Source organism: Oryx dammah, unplaced genomic scaffold (genome assembly GCF_014754425.2).
Source record: "Oryx dammah isolate SB20612 unplaced genomic scaffold, SCBI_Odam_1.1 HiC_scaffold_8, whole genome shotgun sequence".
Classification (NCBI taxonomy): Eukaryota; Metazoa; Chordata; class Mammalia; order Artiodactyla; family Bovidae; genus Oryx; species Oryx dammah.
In genome coordinates, this window is record NW_024070192.1 from 10,959,641 (window position 1) to 10,983,855 (window position 24,215).

The 24,215-nt window shown below is 43.9% G+C and overlaps 1 protein-coding gene across 3 annotated transcripts in view; it reads left to right on the plus strand.

Annotated features, from left to right (window-relative positions):
- Positions 1–1,510: 1,510 nt before the first annotated feature.
- Positions 1,511–24,215, plus strand: part of RPTOR (regulatory associated protein of MTOR complex 1) — a 320,305-nt gene continuing 297,600 nt past the window's right edge. For all 3 annotated transcript variants that reach the window (XM_040244786.1, XM_040244787.1, XM_040244788.1), the window contains exon 1: positions 1,511–2,490. In XM_040244786.1, coding sequence (XP_040100720.1) covers positions 2,329–2,490 — 162 coding nt within the window. In that variant the 5' untranslated portion in view covers positions 1,511–2,328. The remainder of the gene's footprint in view (positions 2,491–24,215) is intronic.

Here is a 24,215-nt window from a genome sequence, read left to right on the forward strand (position 1 = left end):
CATCTGTGTTCTGGTGAATTTGCCTTGAGTTTTCACGGGAGAATGGGGCTCATGAGGATGTAATAACTGAACAAATGTTTAGAATGGTAATGTTTTAATCCAAGAATTTTAATTAAATGCCTGCTATGTGCTAGGTTAAAATGATTTGGATTGCACTATTTACTCAGATGTTGAAAGGAACACAAATGCTGTTTGGATTTTGGTTAAATCAGTTATCTTTAAAATATTATTATTATTATTATTTTATGTGGACCATTTTAAAAGTCTTTATTGAATTTGTTACAGTATTGTTTCTGTTGTTTATGTTTTGGTATTTGGGCCATTTGGCATGTGGCTCTTAGCTTCCTAAGCATGGATTGAACTTGCACCGCCTCCAATGGAAGACAAAATCTTAACCACTGGACCCCCAGGGAGGCCTCAGGATTTTGATATGGACTTCGACATTGTGTCAAAGCCCTAGGAAACCATACTGAGAAAGAGGGTCTCTTTGAGAGTCCAGCCTGACTCTTTTAGATTAACGAAGCACACAGGGCTGCTGGATTTCCCTCTAGTATACACCCATCATTGCTGGCATTGTATTGGACACTCACAGTATACTAGACTCCTACACAGGTTAATTTTACCCTTCAAGGCGGGTATTATATTAACCCAGATTATAGTTGAAGAAAGTGATGTTGAACTAGTTAAGGAATGGACCAAGGTTGTCACAGACATGGAAAGTGATACAGTTGAGGTGCAGATACGCGTGGGCCTTACCTCAAAGCCTAAATGCAGAGGGGAAGACCAGCCTCCCTGCCGATCTTCCTGCACCCCGCTCCCCCACTACTTTATCTAATGGTTACATGTGTGTCTCACTAGGCACTATGTTTATTGAAGACAGGCACTGCATGCCCCTTGGGGTTTATATTCCCTCTGAATGGGACACATTCTCACACACCGTAAACACGCAATGTTTACGGAATAGAGCAATAAAGTAGTGCAGGAGGCAATCCACGCATAGAGATCTATAGCTTTTAGCTGTTTGTAAGTAAAGCTACATTCAAATAAGAATAAACCGCTCAGAAAATAAATGGATTAAACAAAAATTACAATTGTCAAAATTAATTTTTTCGCTCAGTGTTCCTTAAAAATAAGAATCTGATTGATACTGTGGAGGATAGTACGTCTCCTCCCAACCTCGCGTCCGATACTGTATTCCTTTGTAATATTATCAATGATTCTTTCAGAAGCTTTTGCTTTTTCAAAATCTGGAAAAAACAAGGGGTCGATTCCTTTAATTTCAGAAGGATGCAGGTCTACTTGTAATAATAAAGATTTTTTCAAAATTAATTAAATTGACACAGTTTCATTTATAGGACAGACTTTGATGTGATGCATCTATTGAACGAAAAGCTATAAACTAGCAAGCTGAATTGTGGTAACGATGGTAACAGGGGGGCGGAGACTTCTCTCGCTGCCTCTTGGGAAGCGCGGCAGAACGCTCTGAGGAAGTTTGGCCTGTTACCCACGCCTTAGATCGCGCTGCATGCTGGGTCTTGGCAATATGGCGTCCTCCTTGATGTGCTGATGAGCGGAGTTTCACTGTAGCTTGAAACCAGAGGGCAAAACTCCCCAAACCCAATAAGCCCACATTACCCGTCTTTTCCGCGGCTCTATGTAGCCTGTCTCTCAAGACTCGTTCTCAGACGGGCGAGAGCCATAGGGCTGGAGGCCAGGACCGGCCAGGCCGCGCGGACCCAGTGCTGAGGAGCCGGCTGCGGGCGAGCACGATGGGCCGGTCCTGGCTCTGGTTGCAGCAGCTCCGGCAAGTGCGCGACCCGCAGGGCTGAGAGTGGCTGCAGGAGACCCAAGGCGCTCTGAACCTCATCCCCTCGGCCGAAGACCTCAGCCCAGTCGGCGAACCGGCACCAAGAGCGGGCGGCCTGCCTGTCCTCTGATCGGCTGAGACGTTGGAGGCCGAGAGCAGGGTCATCGTGAGGCCTGGAGTCTCGCACGCCTTTGACAGCTCCGCTCGCAGCCCCTCTGGGAACTGACGGCCTCAGAAGCAGCTGGTGACTTGGGAACTGGGGGCGTGTGTGTGTCTGTGCGGAGCCTCTTGGTTCCCTCATTTCCCACCCTTCTTCCCACCCCCTCCGACTTCCCGCGCAGAGTTAGAAGAATCTCAGACTTTTTGCCTGAGTGAGGGTCTCTACACCCTCTCCACCCATTTCTTTTTCTACTTCCCCCTTTTCTGTTTCTTATTTCACCCATTCTGGTACACACTAGTTTTCAAGGCTGGAGGTTCTCGAGCGTTTGCTGCCCAGGACCCCCCCACCCCCTCCCCCGCTCATGGAGTCCGAGATGCTGCAGTCGCCTCTCTTGGGACTCGGGGAGGAAGATGAAGCTGACCTTACAGACTGGAACCTGCCTTTGGCTTTTATGAAAAAGAGGCACTGTGAGAAAATCGAAGGCTCCAAATCCTTAGCTCAGAGCTGGAGAATGAAGGATCGGGTAAGTGGATAGCGCCTGCGCCCCTTGGACCTGAGTAGTTTTTTCAAGAAAGTTCAGAGCCAGAAGTATGTCCTTGGTAGAGTGGCGATATTCTTTCCCAGAAACATGTTGCAGGTCAACTAAAAAGTACAAATCATTTCAGACTCCAGTTTTGGTTGTAAATGGAAAAGGCTGTTTTGGTTAGTAGTTATTCACTGGATAGTGTTAATTAGATTCAAAGGGAGTTCTAATTCAGACATTGAAAGTTACACAAGTTAGAAAATACAGCGTTGCAAGTATTTGCATGCTTTTTTTGCATATACTTAGTACTGTTAACACTTAGAGGAAAGACAACTTGGGATGTAATATTTGTCCCCACGTGGTAGGTCTACTTTTAATGACTAGATTACTTTTTTTTTGGTCCAAGCTAGGTGGAATGCAGAAGTCTAATATAGTATGCTAGGAAACAAGATTACTGGCAAATGTTCAGCTAGTAACAGATTAATGCAAAGTTATTTTAAAGTTACAATGAACTTTACCAAAGCCTTCTAAGCAATTTGTCTTGAATCTAGGCTTTGCTCCTTTTATGTCATGTCCTGTTACTATTACTTGGAGGCAGAATTTCTCTAATAGTAGAGTATGAGGGGTTGGAACTTGGGTCTAATAGTGGTTCCTTATGGTGTTGGAATATGGATAGTGACCCAGGCTGCTAGTAGGAAAGAAAGTCAATTTTGTTTAACCACCATCTATTTCCTGGCCTCCAGAGCAAAAGGGTGGGACTGTGTCACCCATACATATTTATAATTTGTCTTTTTGTGTTTTGTTTTCTGCTTCAAGACTGCCTTTATTTATTTGAACTTTTTAGCCTAAGAAGGGTAGTTGGTATTATCATGTACTGTGCTTGCTCTGGGCTGATGGATATGTTTATATAAGATGGTTGTTTTCAGTTTATGATGTTGAACATATATACGATTTCCCTTATGGTAATTTTAGTTATTCAGTCACTAGTAACTAGTGCTTCAGTTGTTATTTGGCGTACCTTCAAAAGGTTTGGAGAAGGAAATGGCACTCCATTATTCTTGCCTGGAAAATCCCGTGGACAGAGGAGCCTGGTGGGCTACAGCCCATGAGATTACAAAGAGTCATACAGGACTGAGCTACTAAGCATGCCCAAAAGGTCAGGAAAATCTGTTTCATCCAAAAGTAGTTTAGGGAGTAACAGAGATGGTCAGTGGAAAAGATTGTATAAAGTCTGTCTTATTCAGCTTTAGTACTGATTACGTAGTTTAAAGCTTTTGTGGTTGCTGTCCATATATGAAAAGATTTATTCTAAAAAGTAACTGTAATCTTTTTTAATTCTAATTAGGGTTTTTTTTTTCTTTTGAAAAGGGCTTTCTTTTTCTTAAACTGTTAAACATGTTTAAACCATGCTTAAACTGTTCAAAACTGATTAATGGATTTATTTTTGACCTTTTATTTAAAACAATTTGTGAATGATCAACATTCCCTGATAAGCTCCTCATAGGTTATTAAGAGGAAGAAAAGTTTTGGGAGTCTGAGTAGTTACTGAGATTGTGATTTAGAGCTAGCTGAGAAAGTATCCAGCCTTTGCAAGTTGTTTAATAAAGAAAAAATAGCAGCAGCTAACATTTTTAGTTGTTTCTGAGAACTTGGCATCTGGCCATCCTTATAGTCTCTTTTCCCAGGTTAGACCCTGAGGGCGCTTTTTCAGTACACTCTACTAGGACGAAGGGTGCAAATCCAAATGATGCTGAGAATTGAAAGGTAGTCTAAAAAAGCCGGGTAGAAGGAGAATAATGGCGCAGATTCAGAGATCAATGGCAGCTGAGGTTTGACTCGTTTCTGACTTTCTGGAGGGTGGGATCAGTGGGGCTCCGAAGAGCACAGGATGCAGCTCAAGGGGCAGCTGAGCCTGGCCAGGTCTCCCTTTCTCTTTCTTGTCTTTGACGAGCCAGAAAACTTTTTTTTTTTTTTTAATGTGAAGTTTTCCAATTTTAAATTATTGGAACAACTTAAAATATTATAAACCATGAAGCAGTGTATCTGTGGGGCTGGCTCTGGCCAAGGGGTACCTATATGTGATTTCAAGATTCTAGGACTGTTGAGCACATGGGCATCCAGGCCAGACTGTTTCCCTGTGCTGGGGTGGTCTCCAGCAGTCTGGTGGTGCAGCATTGTCATAAAGCAGCAGGGGTGGGTCCATTTGTCCTGCACGCGGACCAATGTAGACCACTTCTGGTGCACCACCGATTGCCCTAAATGCAGACTCAGTCATTGCTTTTTCCTGTGATCCACAGGCAAGTCCACATAATTTTACTGTATATGTATTAGCAGTTTCTTGCTGGTGTTCTATTTAGTGCAGCTGTTAAGTGTTCCTAAAATTGACAACTTTACCAAAGTTGAGTAACAACTCCAAGTTTTCTGCTGCTCGGCATTTGACATCCTCGCAAAATTACAGCGCACTCTTGTTTGGAATTCCTGCGATCTTGGTGTTAAATCATTTCTGGTTTTCAGATGCCACTATTGTTGCATTTTAATTACTAAGTTACTGTTAGTTCAGTACCGTTATTATCAAATTATCAAGTTGGTTTTTTGGTTACTTCTATGTGTAGTAAATGTGTATATGCATTGATGGCATTTTTGATTTGTGATTTTCAAATAACTAGACATATGAATTACAGTTCAAAAATGAATCATTCATAGACCTATGGCTAAAACAGATTTGTGTAGAACTTCCCCATTTGGGTTTTACTGTGATACTTCATCGTTATCACAAGAGTTCATTTTCTAGAAAGTGGGCATGTGGATATATTTGGTCTCAAATGAATCTTTACTTTGTATGTGTGGGATGGAGTCCGGGAACATGAGAGCTACTGCTCTGAAAGAAAACCATCAGCAGACACACTGTACCTGCAAGTGGGCAAGATATAGCTATAAAATGATGAAACCATTTCCCAAACCAGTCTTTAGACTTAGTCACCTTGCTTTGTAGCCAAACTTGAATAAACCATGGAGGAGGCTGAGTAGATTACATTAAACTGTTATGTGGACAGTCAGATATTTAGGTTGTCTTTGGAGCAAGGCTATGTAGTAATACTTTACAACTCTTTCTTACTCCCTGTTTCTTCACTTTGAATCCTCTCAATCTCTTCCATTTAGATTCCCTTCATGCCACTCAGACTGTCCTACACGGTGATTATTTGTTGCTAAACCTAAATGTCACTTCTCTGTATCTTTTCAACTTCTTGGCATCATTCCAGGGTGGACCACTCCCTCCTTCATAAAGCTTTTCCTTCACTTGCATCTATGTCTTCCTGAAACTCCAGGTTTTCCTCTGAGGTCACTAATTGGTCCTCCTCAGACTCCTTTGCTGGTTGACAGCAGAGTGTGTAGCACCTGGGAACTTGATCTTGGAGATCTCTTTATTCTGTATGCCCCTTGCTAGGTGACCTCATCTAGTCTCATGGTTTTATGTGTCGTCTACATGCCTTGACTCCCAGGGCATTCAGGCTGCCTGCTTTGCCTTGGTTTTCTCCATCACAACATCCTGCCATCACCACCCACTCAGTTGTTTCAAGGTATACATCTGGAATTTATTTGTAATTATTTCCTCTTCCTCTCTTTGTACAATCCGTTTCATCAGTAGGACCTGTCAGCTTTGCCTGCAGAGTGTATTCTGTATTGGACTACCTCATTTTGTCTCCACTGCTGTGAGCCCAGTCCAGGCAATTACCATGTTTCATCTGGACAGCTAGAATCATGTCCTGACTGGTCTCCTTTTGTCTTCTCTTGCCCTACAATTTACTCTTAAAAAATTTGCTTTTTCATTTATTTTTGGTTGCACTGGATCTTCTTTGCTGTGTGCAGGACTGGTTGTGATGAGCAGGGGCTGCTCTTTGTTGTGGTGCATAGGCTTCTCATTGTGATGTTGTCTCTTGTTGGGGCACACGGGCTCTAGGGCATTCAGGCTTCAGTATTGCGATGCAGCATGTGGAATCTTCTGGACCAGGAATGGAACCGATGTCCCCTGTATTGGCAGGTGGATCCTTAACCACTGGACCACCAGGGAGGTTCGACAACTTGTTCTTCACATAGTGGTCAGAGGGATCTTGTTAACATGTAAGTCAGATCCCATCACTTCCTTACTAGGCCTCTCCCTGGCTTCCTAGGACTTGGAGTAGAACAGAGAAGTCACCCTGGTTCACAAAACTTCATAATCTGGCCCTGCCTGCTTTTTCTGCTTCTTGAATGGAAAGGCCTGGAATGCTCTTCCATCTCACCTTTGCGCACTTGGCTCCTTCTTGTGGTTTGTAGCCAGCATCTAGGTCACTTTCTCAGAGACCTTCCCTGATCACTGCATCTTAAGCAGCTCCCCAGTGGCTCATGTTCTCTCTTTATGTCTCTGATACTTTTCTTCATCCTCCACGCCCAGAAGTTAGCTTTTTATCATAAAGCAAAGACCTTGTCTCTGCTGTCATGAAGGATGGTGCTTGGCACACAGTAGTGTTTCAGTACAAAGGTACTGATGAGGGGCTTCCCTGGTGGCTCAGTGGTGAGGAATCTGCCTGCCAGTGTAGGAGATTTGGGTTTGATTCCTGATCTGGAAAGATCCCACATGTCATGGAGCCACAAGCCCGAGCGCCACAACTATGGAGCCTGGGCTCTGGAGCACACAAGTGGCGGCTACTGGGCCCCACGGGCCTTAGACCCCATGCTCCGAAACAAGAGATGCCACTGCAGTGAGAAACCCACCCACTGCAACTAGAGAGTAGCCCCTGCTCGCCATAACTAGAGAAAAGCCCAAGCAGCAACGAAGGCCCAAAACAGCCAAAATAAATGAATAAATTAAAAAAAAATTATTTTTAAAAAGTACTGGTGAAAAAATGAATCACTCACAAATGACTTCCACATAGATTATGTCTTTTAAGACTCAATAGCAGGGATTGTTACCTCCATGTGATTGATGAGGAAACTGAGGCTTGATTAATAGGCTGGCCTGCAGAGACATCGTTTCAGGGCTCCAACAGAGGAAGCAAAATCTGAGTAACAGAGCCCAGGTAAAAAGAAACAACCAAAACTGTATCACAATGCCTCCACTCCACTGGAAGACTCCTGCTCAGAGACCAGGGAGTCTGAAACAAAAGCACGTGGGGAAGATGAGGGGGCTGGTGGCGCGGGGATACGGACAGTGCGCTAGCCTGCAGAGCGGCAATGGACGACGACGCTGATGACGCAGCCTAGCTGTCCTCACGGCGTGCCCACCTGGGCTCCTGAAGCGATGCTGTTATCATTGTTGGCTTATTGGTCTTTTCCTCATGTTGACAGGGGCATTGATGGTGCAGAGGTGATGGTGGGTGAAACTGCCGGTGCCTGAGCTCGGATCCAGATGGTGGTGTCAGACTGTGCTGGTGGTTATTGTTTTCTTCATCACCGTGCACTCGCAGTAAAAAAAGCTTCCAGTTTCACTTCAGAATGCCCTTCATAAAGCATTAAAATGACTAGTTTTCTTAATTCTTGGCTCTTTGGCACACACCTCTTTGATCCTAGGCGTGGTTGTCGGAGGAAGAGCATCTGCGGTTGCCGGCGCCACCAGCTGCGGCCCTTCCTGGAACACAAGCTGTACCTGGAGGAGGCTGGCAGGCTGGCCCTGCCCAGTCAGGCTTGGGTTCTGGCAGAGAGTTTCTCAAAGATAAACTGAGTTAACTTCAGTTTAAGGAAGGCAACTGACAGAATTTGTTGCCAGTGGTAAGATTTAAGCTCTCAAGCGAAAATTAAGAGTCTCAGAACACCTGTATCGGCCACTGTGCGATTCCCAGCTTCCCAGTATGTGAAGATGTTCCTGATGAGATGATGGGGTTGTTAATGAATACAGTTTGCTTTTATATTGTAGAATGAAATGTGTTTCACACTTGGAACATCTGCATAATTCAGTGAACCAATATTTTCAAGTGCAATTAATGATATTATAAAATCATCCATGGGTAAAAGATCCAAAGTTGGGCCAATGGATTTTAACATAATAGAGTGTGAAAAATCATGGCTGTGGTTTTGGATAGATTACATTTTCTATTCTGTTCAGATAGATTGCAGTAGACCTTTAAGAAACTACCAAATACTGAGTTTTGACATAATATCAAAGAAGAATATGTCCAATTATTTGGCTATTCTGATACTCCTGTCGTTTCCAACTATATTTCTTTTTTAGTCCATATTTTTCTCACATACTTAAAACAACATATAACAACAGATTGAGTGCAGCATGTGAAAGGTCAGCTGTTTTCTATTAAGGCAGACATTAAAGAGATGTGCAGAAAACAATGTCACTTGTCTAACAATTTTTTAAAAATATAGTTATTTTTCATATAAACATTTATTGAAAATGTAATAAGTATAATTTTAAAATAAACAAGGAAATATATTATTCTTTTTTTTTTGGTTTTAGCCACTTATGAGTAACACTGATAAGTGTTACTCATATAAAAAGCTCTTTGAAAGTCTTAGTAATCTTTAAGAGTAGTTAGATGTCCTGTTATCAAATGTTTGAGACTTCTTAGTGTAGTTAAAATAAAGTGGTCATCGAATGTAAACTAGGAAGAAGGCATGAGGTATTAGATGGTTGGCCAAAAATAGCAAGCTTGACCAGAAATCAGGTGACCGACTTGAAAGGGATCTGGTACACTCTTTCCATCCTGAGCTTGTGGAGAGCCTTTGCGATAGGAAGGCATTTGTCTCATGTCTAGTCTTTTGGGCAGGGTTAGGGCCTCCTGTTGCCCCAGGCTTCTAGATCTCGTCCTGCAGGGAGACACACTGCCACCCACCCAGGATGGCTTTGTTCTGTGAGGGGAGGAGAATGGATCCAGTGGGGTGAGGGGAGGTAGGTGGTAGAAGGTAGAAACCTTCACTTCAGCTCAGTGGAGGCTTATTACTCACTCAATGTGCTATACCATACCTTGATGTCTGGCAGGACAGACAGATGTCAATACCAGATTATAATACACCTGTATTTACAGGGGAGGAGGCCATGGTTATCTCGAAAGCCTTGAGTGTATTTAAATAAGTAAATCATTTGCATTGAACTGCCCTTTTGAAACGTATAAATCAGGTTGACCCAGCATTAAACTCATTGTTGACATATTTGGTGATAGGAGCTGCTTAAGGATTTAAGCAGGGGAATGTCAGACATAGATTTGTGTTTTGAAAGGTCTTTTTGGCTGTGGGTGGAGTGGAGGGTTTGGAGGTGGGATCACCAGCTGGGGAGGGGAACAGGGTAATCCAGGTGAGAGCCACCGGGGCTGGAGGAGGCGGGGCGGCGGGAGGGGTGGAGGACAGGGCGGGCCCTGCTGCTGTCCAGATAGAATCAGGAGTCGGGTTCTGAAGTGGGGGTAAAAGGGGTGGGGTTTGTCAGTCACTCTCTCAGTCTGCATTTTAAGTGTATGAACTTTTATTTGCGTTTGTCATGTGAGACTCAGGAGCTCCAAAGGGACATCTACATAGATATTTTTTCACCTGCTTTAAAAAATGTGCTGTTTTCCATTTTGAACAACGTGCTGTGCTGTGGAAGTTTCCTGAAATGGATGAGGATGTTTCTGCCTCATTATCACCTTGTGGAATTCTAAAGCTAGAGTTCTAACAAAATCCATGTGGCTTATATATAGAGGGTGTCCTCCAGGTGTCTGACTCTGTCTTCTCTTTGTTCAGAAGCCATTGAAGTGCTTTGAGCATCCACCATGCTTGTTTTTGTGGAGCTCAAGGTGGATACTATTTTCTTTTTGTAAGTCTAGTTAAATGCATAGAAAAGGCCATTCCAGTAAATATATGGCATGATATGTTAATGCTTTAATCATGTTCTTGAACCTTAAACTTGCCCAGTACATTCAACTCTGCAGAGAAGGTTGTGCCTTTAAAACAGAAGGGGAGACAGGTGAGGAGAGACAGCCAGTGACAGGTGTGCTTTCCAGGTGGATTATTGTGACTAGCTTGTTTTTTTTTTATAATTTCACACAGAAAAATCACAAGAATAGTGTAATGAATTCCTCTGTACCCTTACCCAGATTCACCAGTTTTTACATCTTGCCTCATTTACTCTTCTCTACTTATAAATGAGAATATGTAATTCTTTCCCCTAAATTATTAAAGAGTAAGTTGGGAAAGATAGAAGGTAGGAGGAGAAGGGGGCAACAGAGGATGAGATGGTTGGATGGCATTACCGATTCAATGGACATGAGTTTGCGCAAACTCTGAGAGATGGTGAAAGAGAGGGAAGCCTGGCGTGCTGCAGTCCATGGGCTTGCAGGGAGTTGGACACGACTTAGCAACTGAACAAGTTGGAGACAGTGTTCTTTTATGCCTTACTGTGTGTGTCTTCTAAGAAGAAAGGACATCATCTTACGTAAACATAGGACAGTTGTAAAACTCAGAACATTTGTCCTTGATATAATACTGTTACTAATCCAGTTCATGGTGAAATGCTGTGGTTGGTTTGCTCCTGTATCAGCCATTCTGCCCTCGCGCATCCGGGTTCACACACTGTTTTAGAGGTCTTGTCTGTTTCAGCTCAGCTCAGCTCAGTCGTGTCCAACTCTTTGCGACTCCATGAACCACAGTACGCCAGGCTTCCCTGTCCATCACCAACTCCTGGAATCCACCCAAACCCATGTCCATTGAGTCAATGATGCCATTCAGCCATCTCATCCTCTCTCGTCCCCTTCTCCTGCCCCGAATCCCTCCCAGCATCAGGGTCTTTTCCAGTGAGTCAACTGTTCGCATGAGGTGGCCAAAGTATTGGAGTTTCAGCTTCAACGTCAGTCCTACCAATGAACACCCAGGGCTGATCTCCTTCAGAATGGACTGATTGGATCTTCTTGCAGTCCAAGGGACTCTCGAGTCTTCTCCCAAACCACAGTTCAAAAGCATCAATTCTTCGGTGCTCAGCTTTCTTCACAGTCCAACTCTCGCATCCATACATGACCACTGGAAAAACCATAGCCTTGACTAGACAGACCTTTGTTGGCAAAGTAATGTCTGTGCTTTTGAATATGCTGTCTAGGTTGGTCATAACTTTCCTTCCAAGGAGTAAGCATCTTTTAATTTCATGGCTGCAGTCACCATTTGCAGTGATTTTGGAGCCCAGAAAAATAAAGTCTGACACGGTTTCCACTGTTTCCCCATCTATTTGCCATAAAGTGATGGGACCGGTTGCCATGATCTTCATTTTCTGAATGTTGAGCTTTAAGCCAACTTTTTCATCCTCCTTTCACTTTCATCAAAAGGCTCTTTAGTTCTTCTTCACTTTCTGCCATAAGGGTGGTGTCATCTGTATATCTGCGGTTATTGATATTTCTCCTGGCAGTTGATTCCAGCTTGTGCTTCTTCCAGCCCAGCATTTCTCATGATGTACTCTGCATAGAAGTTAAATAAGCAGGGTGACAGTATACAGCCTTGACGTACTCCTTTTCCTATTTGGAACCAATCTGTTGTTCCATGTCCAGTTCTAACTGTTGCTTCCTGACCTGCATATAGGTTTCTCAAGAGGCAGGTCAAGTGGTCTGGTATTCCCATCTCTTTCAGAATTTTCCACAGTTTCTTGTGATCCACACAGTCAAAGGCTTTGGCATAGTCAATAAAGCAGAAAGCCTCCTTTAATCTAAAGGAGTTTCTTAGGTTTTCTTAGAGTTCCTTGACCTTGACATTTTTTTGTCCTAAAATATATATAATATGAAGTTCATGATTTAAACCATTTTTAAGACTACAGTTATTAAGTACATTGTTCAGCCATCAGCAGCGTCCATCTCCAGAACTTTCTCATCTGCCCAAACTGAAGCTCTGTCCCCATTAAACACTAACTCTCCCTCCCCCTCCTCCAGCACCTGGCAACCACCATCCTACTTTCTGTCTCTGAATTTGGTGACCTTGACATTTTAAAAGAATACAGGCAGATATTTTGTGGAACATCCTCAAGGTTTCCTATTCCACTGTGGAATGTCCTGATGTTTCCCAGTACTCAGATTCATGTTACACATTTTGTGTGAGGATGCTGCTGAAGTCACGTGCTTTCCCCCGAGCATTGTATCAGAAAGCACACCCTGTTGCTTGGTCCCAACCTTATTAATGTTATTCACTTGGCCCATCCCTGTCATCGCTTATTTTCTTACCTAGCAAGGCCTCTTCACATCGTCGTCAGTGGCCTTGGACATACCAGGCTTGAACTTTCCTTAGCTTTTTGGCACAATGAGATGTTCTAGGCTCATCGTGTATTTTCCCTGCCTCAGCCCTGGAATCAGCCTTTTCTCCAATGATCCTCAGTTCCTTTTGATGGAAAACAGAATTCGGATGCGACACCTGACTCCAGGTCTGGCACTGCTACTGACGTGCCATTCTTTGCAGGCCACCTCAGCAGAGATGCTGGGTGGAGGTGTCCATGTCTGTCTGGATTTATTGCTTTCTTACTGCTGGCATCTTACTGTGATGTACAGAGGTGATTATCACTGGACTCCGTCTCCTCTGTCCCTCTTTACAGGCTTGTTATTTCCTTCCCAGCAGTGAGAACCTGCCTCCTTCGTCTTTACTGAGACATTTGTTGGCTGGAATGCACAGAGGGGAGTTTGCTAACCCATAGCATTTGGGGAAGCACACTTATTAACTAAGAGGTTAATATTCACTTACAGTGTTATTTGAGGCAAACTGTATATACAGTGATATGCACAAATCCTAACTACCAGTGTATGCTATCCAAAAGCAACCTACAGGGCTCCTCAGTGTTTTGTGGGGAAAAAATTGTTCTTAGGAGCACTTTGTACCATTTACAAACATGGCATTGAGCCTGGGGTAGTGTGGGATCTGAGGAGACAGAAGATGTGGGTGTGGCCCCTTGAGGAATTTTATCTTATTAGAGAAAAAGGCATCCTTTTACAACCTTAAGTAAAAACACAACACAGTAATTATGTATCCGCATTTGAGTAACAAAGTAGTGATTTAAGGACTTCTGCTTGCTAGACATTTAGGTGGTGTCTGTAGGTCCAAGGTACTGGGTGGGTTGAGCCCTGCTTTGTGTGCAGTAGGGGGTCCCTGATGGGGGCTGGGGAAGTGTGTGCAGGTCAGGTCATGAGGATGTAGGGAGGGGCAAGCGTGGTGAAGTCTCCAAAACTGGTTTAAATCATTCAGTGATTCAATGAATATTTATTAAGGGCGTCTCTGTGCTGGATACAGTGCTATAGATGTTGGTGATTCATTGGTGAATAACTCCTGCTTTTAGGGAGTTTGCCAGTTTAGTGGGGAGGAGGGGTTGGGGTGGTGGTGGCTGCGTGCAGAGTGGGGAGGAAGCCTCCTGGAAGGCTGGCAGTACCTGAAAGAGAGGAGAAAGGAAAGAAGGGAGAGGGCAGGAGGGAGGGCAGAGGTGTGTCGAGGCGGGGAGGGGAGAGAGCCCATCTTTGGATGTTACTTCGCTCCATCCTCCCCAAGACCATGCCCCAGCTCCCACTGCAGCCCTAGCTGCTTTGTCATCTTCTGACATGGGTTATGTCATTAGGACAGAGACTGTCTTGTTTGTGCAGCATCTCCAGCTTCTCACGTAGAGACTGATTGGTGGGAGGTGCTCACTGAATAATTGTTGAGACAGGTAAATGGAGCAAAGACTGCAGAGAGAAGTGCCGGGAGACCTGTGATAATGGAGAGATGAGCAGGGCAGGTCTTGACAAGCTTCGTAAGGCCCTGGGAATTTGGGTTTTGTCTTAAGGACTATTAAAGAAGGTTTTAAAGCAGGGTGGTGACATGATCAGGATTGCATATTAGAAATATTAGAGTGGAGGAGGGGAGTGAGTTTGTGTGTGTTTATTTGTATGGTTGTATAGGTGTGTGAGTGTGTATGTATGTGTGTGTATATACATCAGTTCCGTTCAGTCGCTTAGTCGTGTCTGATTCTTTGCGACCCCATGAATTGCAGCACGCCAGGCCTCCCTGTCCATCACCAACTCCAGGAGTTCACTCAAACTCACGTCCATCGAGTCGGTGATGCCATCCAGCCATCTCATCCTCTGTCGCCCCCTTCTCCTCCTGCCCCCAATCCCTCCCAGCATCAGAGGCTTTTCCAATGAGTCAACTCTTCGCATGAGGTTGTCAAATTACTGGAGTTTCAGCTTTAGCATCATTCCTTCCAAAGAACACCCAGGGCCGATCTCCTTCAGAATGAACTGGTTAGATCTCCTTGCAGTCCAAGGGACTCTCAAGAGTCTTCTCCAAAACCACAGTTCAAAAGCATCAATTCTTCGGCACTCAGCTTTCTTCACAGTCCAACTCTCACATCCATACATGACCACTGGAAAAACCATAGCCTTGACTAGATGGACCTTTGTTGGCAAAGGAATCTCTCTGCTTTTGAATATGCTATCTAGGTTGGTCATAACTTTCCTTCCAAGGAGTAAGCGTCTTTCAATTTCATGGCTGCGGTCACCATCTGCAGTGATTTTGGAGCCCCCAAAAATAAAGTCTGACACTGTTTCCACTGTTTCCTCATCTATTTCTCATGAAGTGATGGGACCAGATGCCATGATCTTCGTTTTCTGAATGTTGAGTTTTAAGCCAACTTTTTCATTCTCCTTTCACTTTCATCAAGAGGCTTTTTAGTTCCTCTTCACTTTCTGCCATAAGGGTGGTGTCATCTGCATATCTGAGGTTATTGATATTGCTCCTGGCAATCTTGATTCCAGCTTGTGATTCTTCCAGCCCAGCGTTTCTCATGATGTACTCTGCATAGAAGTTAAATAAGCAGGGTGACAGTATACAGCCTTGATGTACTCCTTTTCCTATTTGGAACCAATCTGTTGTTCCATGTCCAGTTCTAACTGTTGCTTCCTGACCTGCATATAGGTTTCTCAAGAGGCAGGTCAGGTGGTCTGGTATTCCCATCTCTTGAGAATTTTCCACAGTTTCTTGTGATCCACATAGTCAAAGGCTTTGGCATAGTCAATAAAGCAGAAATAGATGTTTTTCTGGAACTCTCTTGCTTTTTCGATGATCCAGAAGATGTTGGCAATTTGATCTCTGGTTCCTCTGCCTTTTCTAAAACCAGCTTGAACATCTGGAAGTTCATGGTTCACGTATTCCTAAGGCCTGGCTTGGAGAATTTTCAGCATTACTTTACTAGCATGTGAGGTGAGTGCAATTGTGCAGTAGTTTGAGCATTCTTTGGCATTGGCTTTTTTTGGGATTGGAATGAAAACTGACTTTTTCCAGTCCTGTGGCCACTGCTGAGTTTTCCAAATTTGCTGGCATATTGAGTGCAGCACTTTCACAGCATCATCTTTCAGGATTTGAAATAGCTCAACTGGAATTCCATTACCTCCACTAGCTTTGTTTGTAGTGATGCTTTCTAAGGTCCACTTGACTTCACATTCCAGGATGTCTGGCTCTAGGTAAGTGATCACACTATCGTGATTATCTTGGTCGTGAAGATGTTTTTTGCACAGTTCTTCTGAGTATTCTTGCCACCTCTTCTTAATATCTTCTGCTTCTGTTAGGGCCATACCATTTCTGTCCTTTATCGAGCCCATTTTTGCATGAAATGTTCCCTTGGTATCTCTAATTTTCTTGAAGAGATCTCTAGTCTTTCCCATTCTGTTGTTTTCCTCTATTTCTTTGCATTGATCACTGAGGAAGGCTTTCTTATCTCTCTCTCTCCTTGCTGTTCTTTGGAACTCTGCATTCAGATGCTTATATCTTTCCTTTTCTCCTTTGCTTTTCGCTTCTCTTCTTTTCACAGCTATTTGTAAGGCCTCCCCAGACAGCCCTTTTGCTTTTTTGCCTTTCTTTTCCATGAGGATGGTCTTGATCCCTGTCTCCTGTACAGTGTCACGAACCTCTGTCCATAGTTCATCAGGCACTCTATCTATCAGATCTAGTCCCTTAAATCTATTTCTCACTTCCACTGTATCATCATAAGGGATTTGATTTAGGTCATACCTGTATGCTGTAGTGGTTTTTCCTACTTTTTTCAATTTCAGTCTGAATTTGGCAATAAGGAGTTCATGATTTGAGCCACAGTCAACTCCCAGTCTTGTTTTTGCTGACTGTATAGAGCTTCTCCATCTTTGGCTGCAAAGTATGTAATCAGTCTGATTTCGGTGTTGACCATCTGGTGATGTCCATGTGTAGAGCCTTCTCTTGTGTTGTTGGAAGAGGGTGTTTGCTATGACCAGTGCGTTCTCTTGGCAAAACTCTATTAGCCTTTGCCCTGCTTCATTTTGTATTCCAAGGCCAAATTTGCCTGTTACTCCAGGTGTTTCTTGACTTCCTACTTTTGCATTCCAATCCCCTATAATGAAAAGGACATCTTTTTTGGGTGTTAGTTCTAAAAGGTGTAGGTCTTCATAGAACCATTCAACTTCAGCTTCTTCAGTGTTACTGGTTGGGGCATAGACTTGGATTACTGTGATATTGAATGATTTGCCTTGGAAATGAACAGAGATCATTCTATCATTTTTGAGATTGCATCCAAGTACTGTATTTCGGACTTTCTTGTTGACCATGATGGCTACTCCATTTCTTCTGAGGCATTCCTGCCCACAGTAGTAGATATAATGGTCATCTGAGTTAAATTCACCCATTCCAGTCCATTTTAGTTCACTGATTGCTAGAATGTCGATGTTCACTCTTGCCATCTCCTGTTTGACCACTTCCAATTTGCCTTGATTCATGGACCTAACATTCCAGGTTCCTATGCAATATTGCTCTTTACAGTATCTGACCTTGCTTCTATCACCAGTCACATCCACAGCTGGGTATTGTTTTTGCTTTGGCTCCATCCCTTCATTCTTTCTGGAGTTATTTCTCCACTGATCTCCAGTAGCATATTGGGCACCTACCGACCTGGGGAGTTCCTCTTTTGGTATCCTATCATTTCGCTTTTTCATACTGTTCACGGTGTTCTCAAGGCAAGAATACTGAAGTGGTTTGTCATTCCCTTCTCCAGTGGACCACATTCTGTCAGGCCTCTCTACCGTGACCCACCCGTCTTGGTGGCCCTATGGCATGGCTTAGTTTCATTGAGTTAGACAAGGCTGTGGTCCTAGTGTGATTAGATTGACTAGTTTTCTGTGATTATGGTTGCAGTGTGTCTGCCCTCTGATGCCCTCTTGCAACACCTACTGTCTTACTTGGGTTTCTCTTACCTTGGACGTGGGGTATCTCTTCACGGCTGCTCCAGCAAAGTGCAGCCGCTACTCCTTACATTGGACGAGGGGTGTCTCCTCACCACCGCCCCTCCTGACCTTGAATGTGGACTAGCTCCTCTCAGCCCTCCTGCGCCTGCGCAGCCACCACTCCCTGGACGTGGGGTTGCTCCTCTCAGCAGCCTCTCCTGACCTCAGGCGTGGGGTAGCTCCTCTTGGCAGCTATTCTTCAGGCAAGAATACTTGAGTCGGCTGTCATTTCCTTCTCCAGGAGATCTTCCTGACCCAGGGATTGAACCCCGGTCTCCCACGTTGCAGGCAGACTCTTCACCAACGGAGCCACCAGGGAACGTGTATATACATATGTGTATGTACAAGTGTGTGTAAGGGGGGGGAAATAGGTCAGAAGCCTCCTGAGGAGGGGAAGGTGGAAGCAGGAAGGAGCTGGCCATGACTGGAGCTAGGGAGATGCCAGTGAGACATCTAGGCAGCCCCAGTGCTCCCTGGAACAAGGCGATTGCACTTGGCCATTGATTGGCTACAAGAGGCAAGAGAATGACTTGCTGGTTTCAGCTGGGTGTATTAATAGGAGGGAGAGGAACGAGCCACTACCAGCATTCAGAAGGGAAAGAGTGTGTATCTGGCTGTGGAACTTGGAGAAAGTTTTCCTTAAATAATGTTTCAGTGGGAAATATTGAAAGCGGTGCCTCAGTGGTTCCCAGCCTCTTGTCCCCTTGGTGTCTGGCCTTCATCCATCCCCACTGCACCCCTTGTCCCCATGCCCAAGGATGTTGGTGATGAGTTGTGCACAGTGAGTTCTGTTCAGTTTGGTGTTTTCTTGTATGGCTCTTCTTTTAGCCGTAGAACTTTGTACCCTGTTTCTGCCGTTGTTAACATCTTACATTAGGATTGTACACTTGTCATAACTAATGAATCAACATTGATACATTATTATCAACTGAAGTCTCTCTGTAATTTATTTGGATTTCCTAAGTTTTTACCTGTTATCTTCTTTCTGCTCCAGGATCCCACCCACGATGCCACATTACATTTCGTCATCACGTTTCCTTAGGGTCCAAGGAAATGTGACGACAGAATGTAATGATGGTCTCTCAGACTTTTCCTAGTTTTGGATGACGTTGATAGTTTATAGCAGTACTGGTCAGGGATTTGGTAGACTGTCCCTCTGTAGGAATTTGTTTGATGTTTTTCTTATGATAAAACTGGGGTTATAGGTTTTGGACAGGAAGATCACAGAGGGAAAGTGCCCTTCGCCTCATATCACATTGGAGGTCCATGCGCTCAACATGACTCATCACTGTTGGTATGACTTTGATATGGGCTGATGTCCTGTTGGTCAGGTGTCTCCACTTGATATCTCCTCCCCACCCTCATCCTGCTCTCTTTGGAAGGAATTTACTGTGCCCAGCCCACACTTAAAAGGGGAGGAGAATTGTGCTCCATCTGCCTAAGGGCATACATTAACTGGAATTTTTCTGTATGGGAGACTTACCTATTCTTCCCCATGTGTTAATCTGTTCAATCATTTACTTAATATCAGTATGGACTCATAGATGTTTATTTTGCCCTCTGGGTTATAATCCACTGCTGTATTTTGTTGCTCCATCGTTGGCCAGTGAAAACTCTTTCAGCTGGCTGCTTTGACAAAGTCCCACCATGGTGGACTTTTTTTCTAAGCACCTAATGTACTTTCTGGAGCACAGGATGCTCCAGGCTCATCTTGTACATTTCCTGCCTTGGTTCTAAATTCACGTGTTTTTCCAAGGAGCCCTGGTTCCTGTTATTGGAGGATGGTGTTAGAGACCAAGATCTGGGCGCTGGGTGTGTTCATGGCTGCTGGGCTGTCACTACCTTTAGATCCTCTCAGGTGACAGAGCAGAGAGACACATGTGCATATACTGACCGCTGTGTATATACACACATCTATAAACGTTTCTATATGTAGCCATCTCTGTTTGTGTTAAGCTAAACATGCATTTGCAGTGATATCTTCAGATCTAATTGGTTTTGGTTTTTTAAAAATTTTTTGTTGTTACTGTAAATCTCGAACCAAGAGTTTAGTAACATAAGGTGAAGTCAGAGAACAGTGTGCTTCTGGAGGAAAGCTAATGAATGTGTGTGTACCAGGGAGGGTCTGTTTCATAGCACAGACTTCATAAATATTTGTTGCATGACAGAGCTAGAGCCCTTAGTGTCTTTTGTGAGCGATGACTCGGTTGAATAGAAAATTTTGTGGAAGCTGACCTTCTGGGGAGTAGTTGTCAAGGAGGTGGGGGGAGAGTGAGGCAGTGGTCACTGAGCAGGGGTTTGGGAGGAGAGAAGTAGCGGCAGCTGCAAACAAATGTTTGAAGGCAGAGGAGCCCACGGAGGGAGGGACAGAAGGTGGCAGAAAGAGGCCAGGAAGGGGTGGTAGTGAGGGCAGAAGCTGTGCTGCTCCCACTTTGGGGCTTCACAGTTTCTGAGCACTTTTCCCCACATGGGTCTAGTTTATTTATTCCTGACAACACGCCTGGCAGCATCTGTTGTTACCTGAGTGAGCCAAGGCCACTTAGAGGGGGCAGGCAACCCCATAGAATTCCTGAGCTGCTGAGGAGCTGAGCCAGGAGTCCAGGCCCCAGTGTGATGACTGTGGAGCTGGGCTTCCGCCTTGCTTCTCATCCCATTGGCAGGACAGGCTTGGGTGAGATTTCTCATTGGATTAAAGTCCCACATTCTGGAGACTCAGAAAATTTTGGTGGACTTCTAAAAATTGGACAAGCAGTGGAGGTTTTATCTAAGAGAATGGACTTGGTGTCAGAGTGACGTTGGCCCAAGCTAGTTCCTTTTCTAGCTCTCTGTTCTTGGTGTAGATCTTAGTGTTTTGCTTTGTAAAGTGAGTCTAAGGCTACCTACCTTGTGGTGGTGTATACAGGGGTTAAATGTGATCCGATTGGTGAGGTGGGAGGACCGAGGGGCTCACAGCTGAGCTCAGTGTTGGAGGGGCAGCCTGCACGGCTGTGGTTTCTGCCCATGTGCTCCTCACTGCGCAGCTGCTAAGGAGAGCCATCGCCTCCTGTTGGTGGTACAGATGTTGCCTGTGATTGACTCTGGAAGGAAAGGAGGGGAAATTGCCTGTCAAGACAGAGAGCTACGCCTGCTGTTCTCATCAGTTAGTAAGCGGCACAAGTGGTTCAGGTGACTGCTGTCCTAAGGGGAGGGCCAAACTAGGCAGACTTAGCTCCCTTTCTTTTTAAAAACGTTTTGTACCGACACCGGCCCCTCTCCTGAGTTAAAATGGGAGCTCTCCTCTAAGATCCATGCTCTGCCTGAATGTGTTTATGTGAGGTTCCGGTAAATGTAGTTTATAAAAAAACTAGACTTTATGACATATGTCCCATAAATCACTGTTTGTGAACACTACAGAAAATGAAGTGATTCCTGCAAGGCGTCATGGCAACATTAGGGTTTCAATAATAGCTCACACAGTTTTTTCCTGACTTCAAATTCATTTCATTCAGAATGAATATTCTCATAAAAACAATTCTCAGAATCTACCAAGTCAGACTGGGAAGTTGAGGTCATTACTGTTCCCTTCTTTCTAGTAAAGGTGCTCTGAAGATGAAATGCTTTATTTCTGCATTATGTGGCCTCTGAGGCAAACTGCTGGGTTTAACAGACACCACGATGGGAAATTCTCTGGACAGATGCTTGCCGCACAGCCTTTTGCTGCTGATAACGTCCCTGACTCCTGCTCTGTGCTGCCTTCCCATGGGTGGGCTCACTGGCCTAGCGCTGTCCCGGGTTCCAGGATAAATGAGTCAAGTAGAAAGTGCTTCAGCTCTCTCGGGGCCTCACTGGGAGTGGGGTTTGGGGGCTGACCTGAAGCCTGGCTCTGACCGCTGGACTTTGGAACTGTGCCTGGGCTGCATTTCCTGTGACCTACATTTGGTCTTTGTCTCCAGTGCTGATCCTGCCTCTTTTACTCTGTTCAGTGACTCCCTGCTCGCACACAGCCTCAGCTTTTGTTACTAAGTTCTAGAGCTCAGGTCCCTGTGTGAGTTCTGGTTTGCTTCAGGTTCTTTTGAATCTTGGTTTTGGGCACCTGATCAGCTCTGCCTTCCTGGGTTTGCTTGGGTCCTGCAACACAGGGTGTGGAGTGATGCCCTGAGCCATGTTGGGTTCCCTATGTTGTGTCTCCCTCAGATGCACTCCAGAATTCCAGGTGCCAGAAGCGGGCCTGGAGATTGACTCATTCTTCTTACAACTTCCCCACCTCCCTCACATTCACCTGGTCCTGCTGTGGGGAAGGAATGTGTTGCCCATGAGCTCCTTGCTCTGTCCTTGTTTATTGCAAGCTGTCCAGGACATGCTTGTTTATGGATCATTCTCTAGTGCCCTATCAGTGTCTTATGTTACCGTGTTTAACTTCGAGACAGTGGATCCTACTTTATGATCTGTTTATCTTATTAAAATTGCTGATAGTTTTCACTTAACTAAATACATTTTCACTGAAATGAATATATGTGAGAAATGCCAGAATGTCCCTGACAATATTTGATATTTCTTTGAGAAGAATTTCATGCTAATTAGATTGGTTGATTCTATAGGTTATTTTTTCTTCATTTTAAATGGTATAACTTTATAGAATTGTCTTTATGAAGTTATGAGCCTATTTTAAATTTAGGAATAGTTCAGTTCAGTTCAGTCGCTCAGTCGTGTCTGACTCTTTGCGACCCCATGAATTGCAGCACGCCAGGCCTCCCTGTCCATCACCATCTCCCGGAGTTCACTCAGACTCGTGTCCATCGAGTCAGTGATGCCATCCAGCCGTCTCATCCTCTGTCGTCCCCTTCTTCTCCTGCCCCCAATCTCTCCCAGCATCAGAGTCTTTTCCAATGAGTCAACTCTACGCATGAGGTGGCCAAAGTACTGGAGTTTCAGCTTTAGCATCATTCCCTCCAAAGAACACCCAGGACTGATCTCCTTCAGAATGGACTGGTTGGATCTCCTTGCAGTCCAAGGGACTCTCAAGAGTCTTCTCCAACACCACAGTTCAAAAGCATCAATTCTTCGGCACTCAGCTTTCTTCACAGTCCAACTCTCACATCCATACATGACCACTGGAAAAACCATAGCCTTGACTAGATGGACCTTTGTTGGCAAAGTAATGTCTCTGCTTTTGAATATGCTATCTAGGTTGGTCATAACTTTCCTTCCAAGGAGTAAGCATCTTTTAATTTCATGGCTGCAGTCACCATCTGCAGTGATTTTGGAGCCCGCAAAAATAAAGTCTGACACTGTTTCCACTGTTTCCCCATCTGTTTCCCACGAAGTGATGGGACCAGATGCCATGATCTTCGTTTTCTGAATGTTGAGCTTTAAGCCAACTTTTCACTCTCCTCTTTCACTTTCATCAAGAGGCTTTTTAGTTCCTCTTCACTTTCTGCCATAAGGGTGGTGTCGTCTTCATATCTGAGGTTATTGATACTTCTGGCAGTCTTGATTCTAGCTTGTGCTTTTTCCAGCCCAGCGTTTCTCATGATGTACTCTGCATAATCCAAGCAAATGTAAAAATCTGGCATTTTAAGATTATCCCAATTTTCTACAAGAATATTCATTACAACATTCATTCAGTTAGTCTGTATTTATTGAGTGCCTGCAAATAACCTAATATCCATCAATAGAGAACTGATTGATTAACTTTTGGTGATATAGTAGACTCCCATGCAGCTAGTACACACAGTGAAATGATTCTGTGTGCTAATATGGGAAAGTTTCTAAGACATGTTATTAAGTTAAATCCCACACACATATTAAAAAAAAAAAACAAACCAAGACATTGAGCAGACTATTTGGTATGATCCTATTTGTATTTTTAAGAAGCTATTTTTATACACACACACACACACACACACATATAAAAAGAAATGCTTGTCTATGTAGAAATATATGGAAAGGTACACAATTAAGGACAGGGTGGGAGATAGGGATCAGTAGAATTATATTTATAAAAATTTATATTTTCCTGTACTTAATTATTGAGTCCTTCTGCATAGTTATTTTACTGTTATCTAAAAATATGATTATCCTTATGATACGTCCTCTGTGGGTCTATTAGCTATATCTCTTTGTTTTATTTTTGGGGTGCTGATTCTAAGGTTTGCAATGTTACATCTTTAACTTACTGCATTGTACCTCAAGTAAAGAACCTGACACTAGGGTGCTTCTGTCCCCCATCCTTCTGCTGTTCACTCACACATTTTACTTATACATGTTATAAACCCCAGACTACATTGTTATTATTTAAAAAAAATAATTATCTTTTAATGAAATTTGAAAATTGAGAACATCTTTTATATTTACGTATTTTCGGTTCCCAGCCCTCTGTGTAGTTCTGAGTTTGCACCTGCTATCATTTTTCTACTGTCTCAAGAGCGTTACCTGGGTCCCCTGGCAATACATTTTTTCAGCTTTTATTTGTGTGGAACTGTCCTTATTTCATCATGATTTTTGAAGGATGTTTTCACTGGATGTAGAGTTCTGGGTTGACTTTTCTTCTTTAGC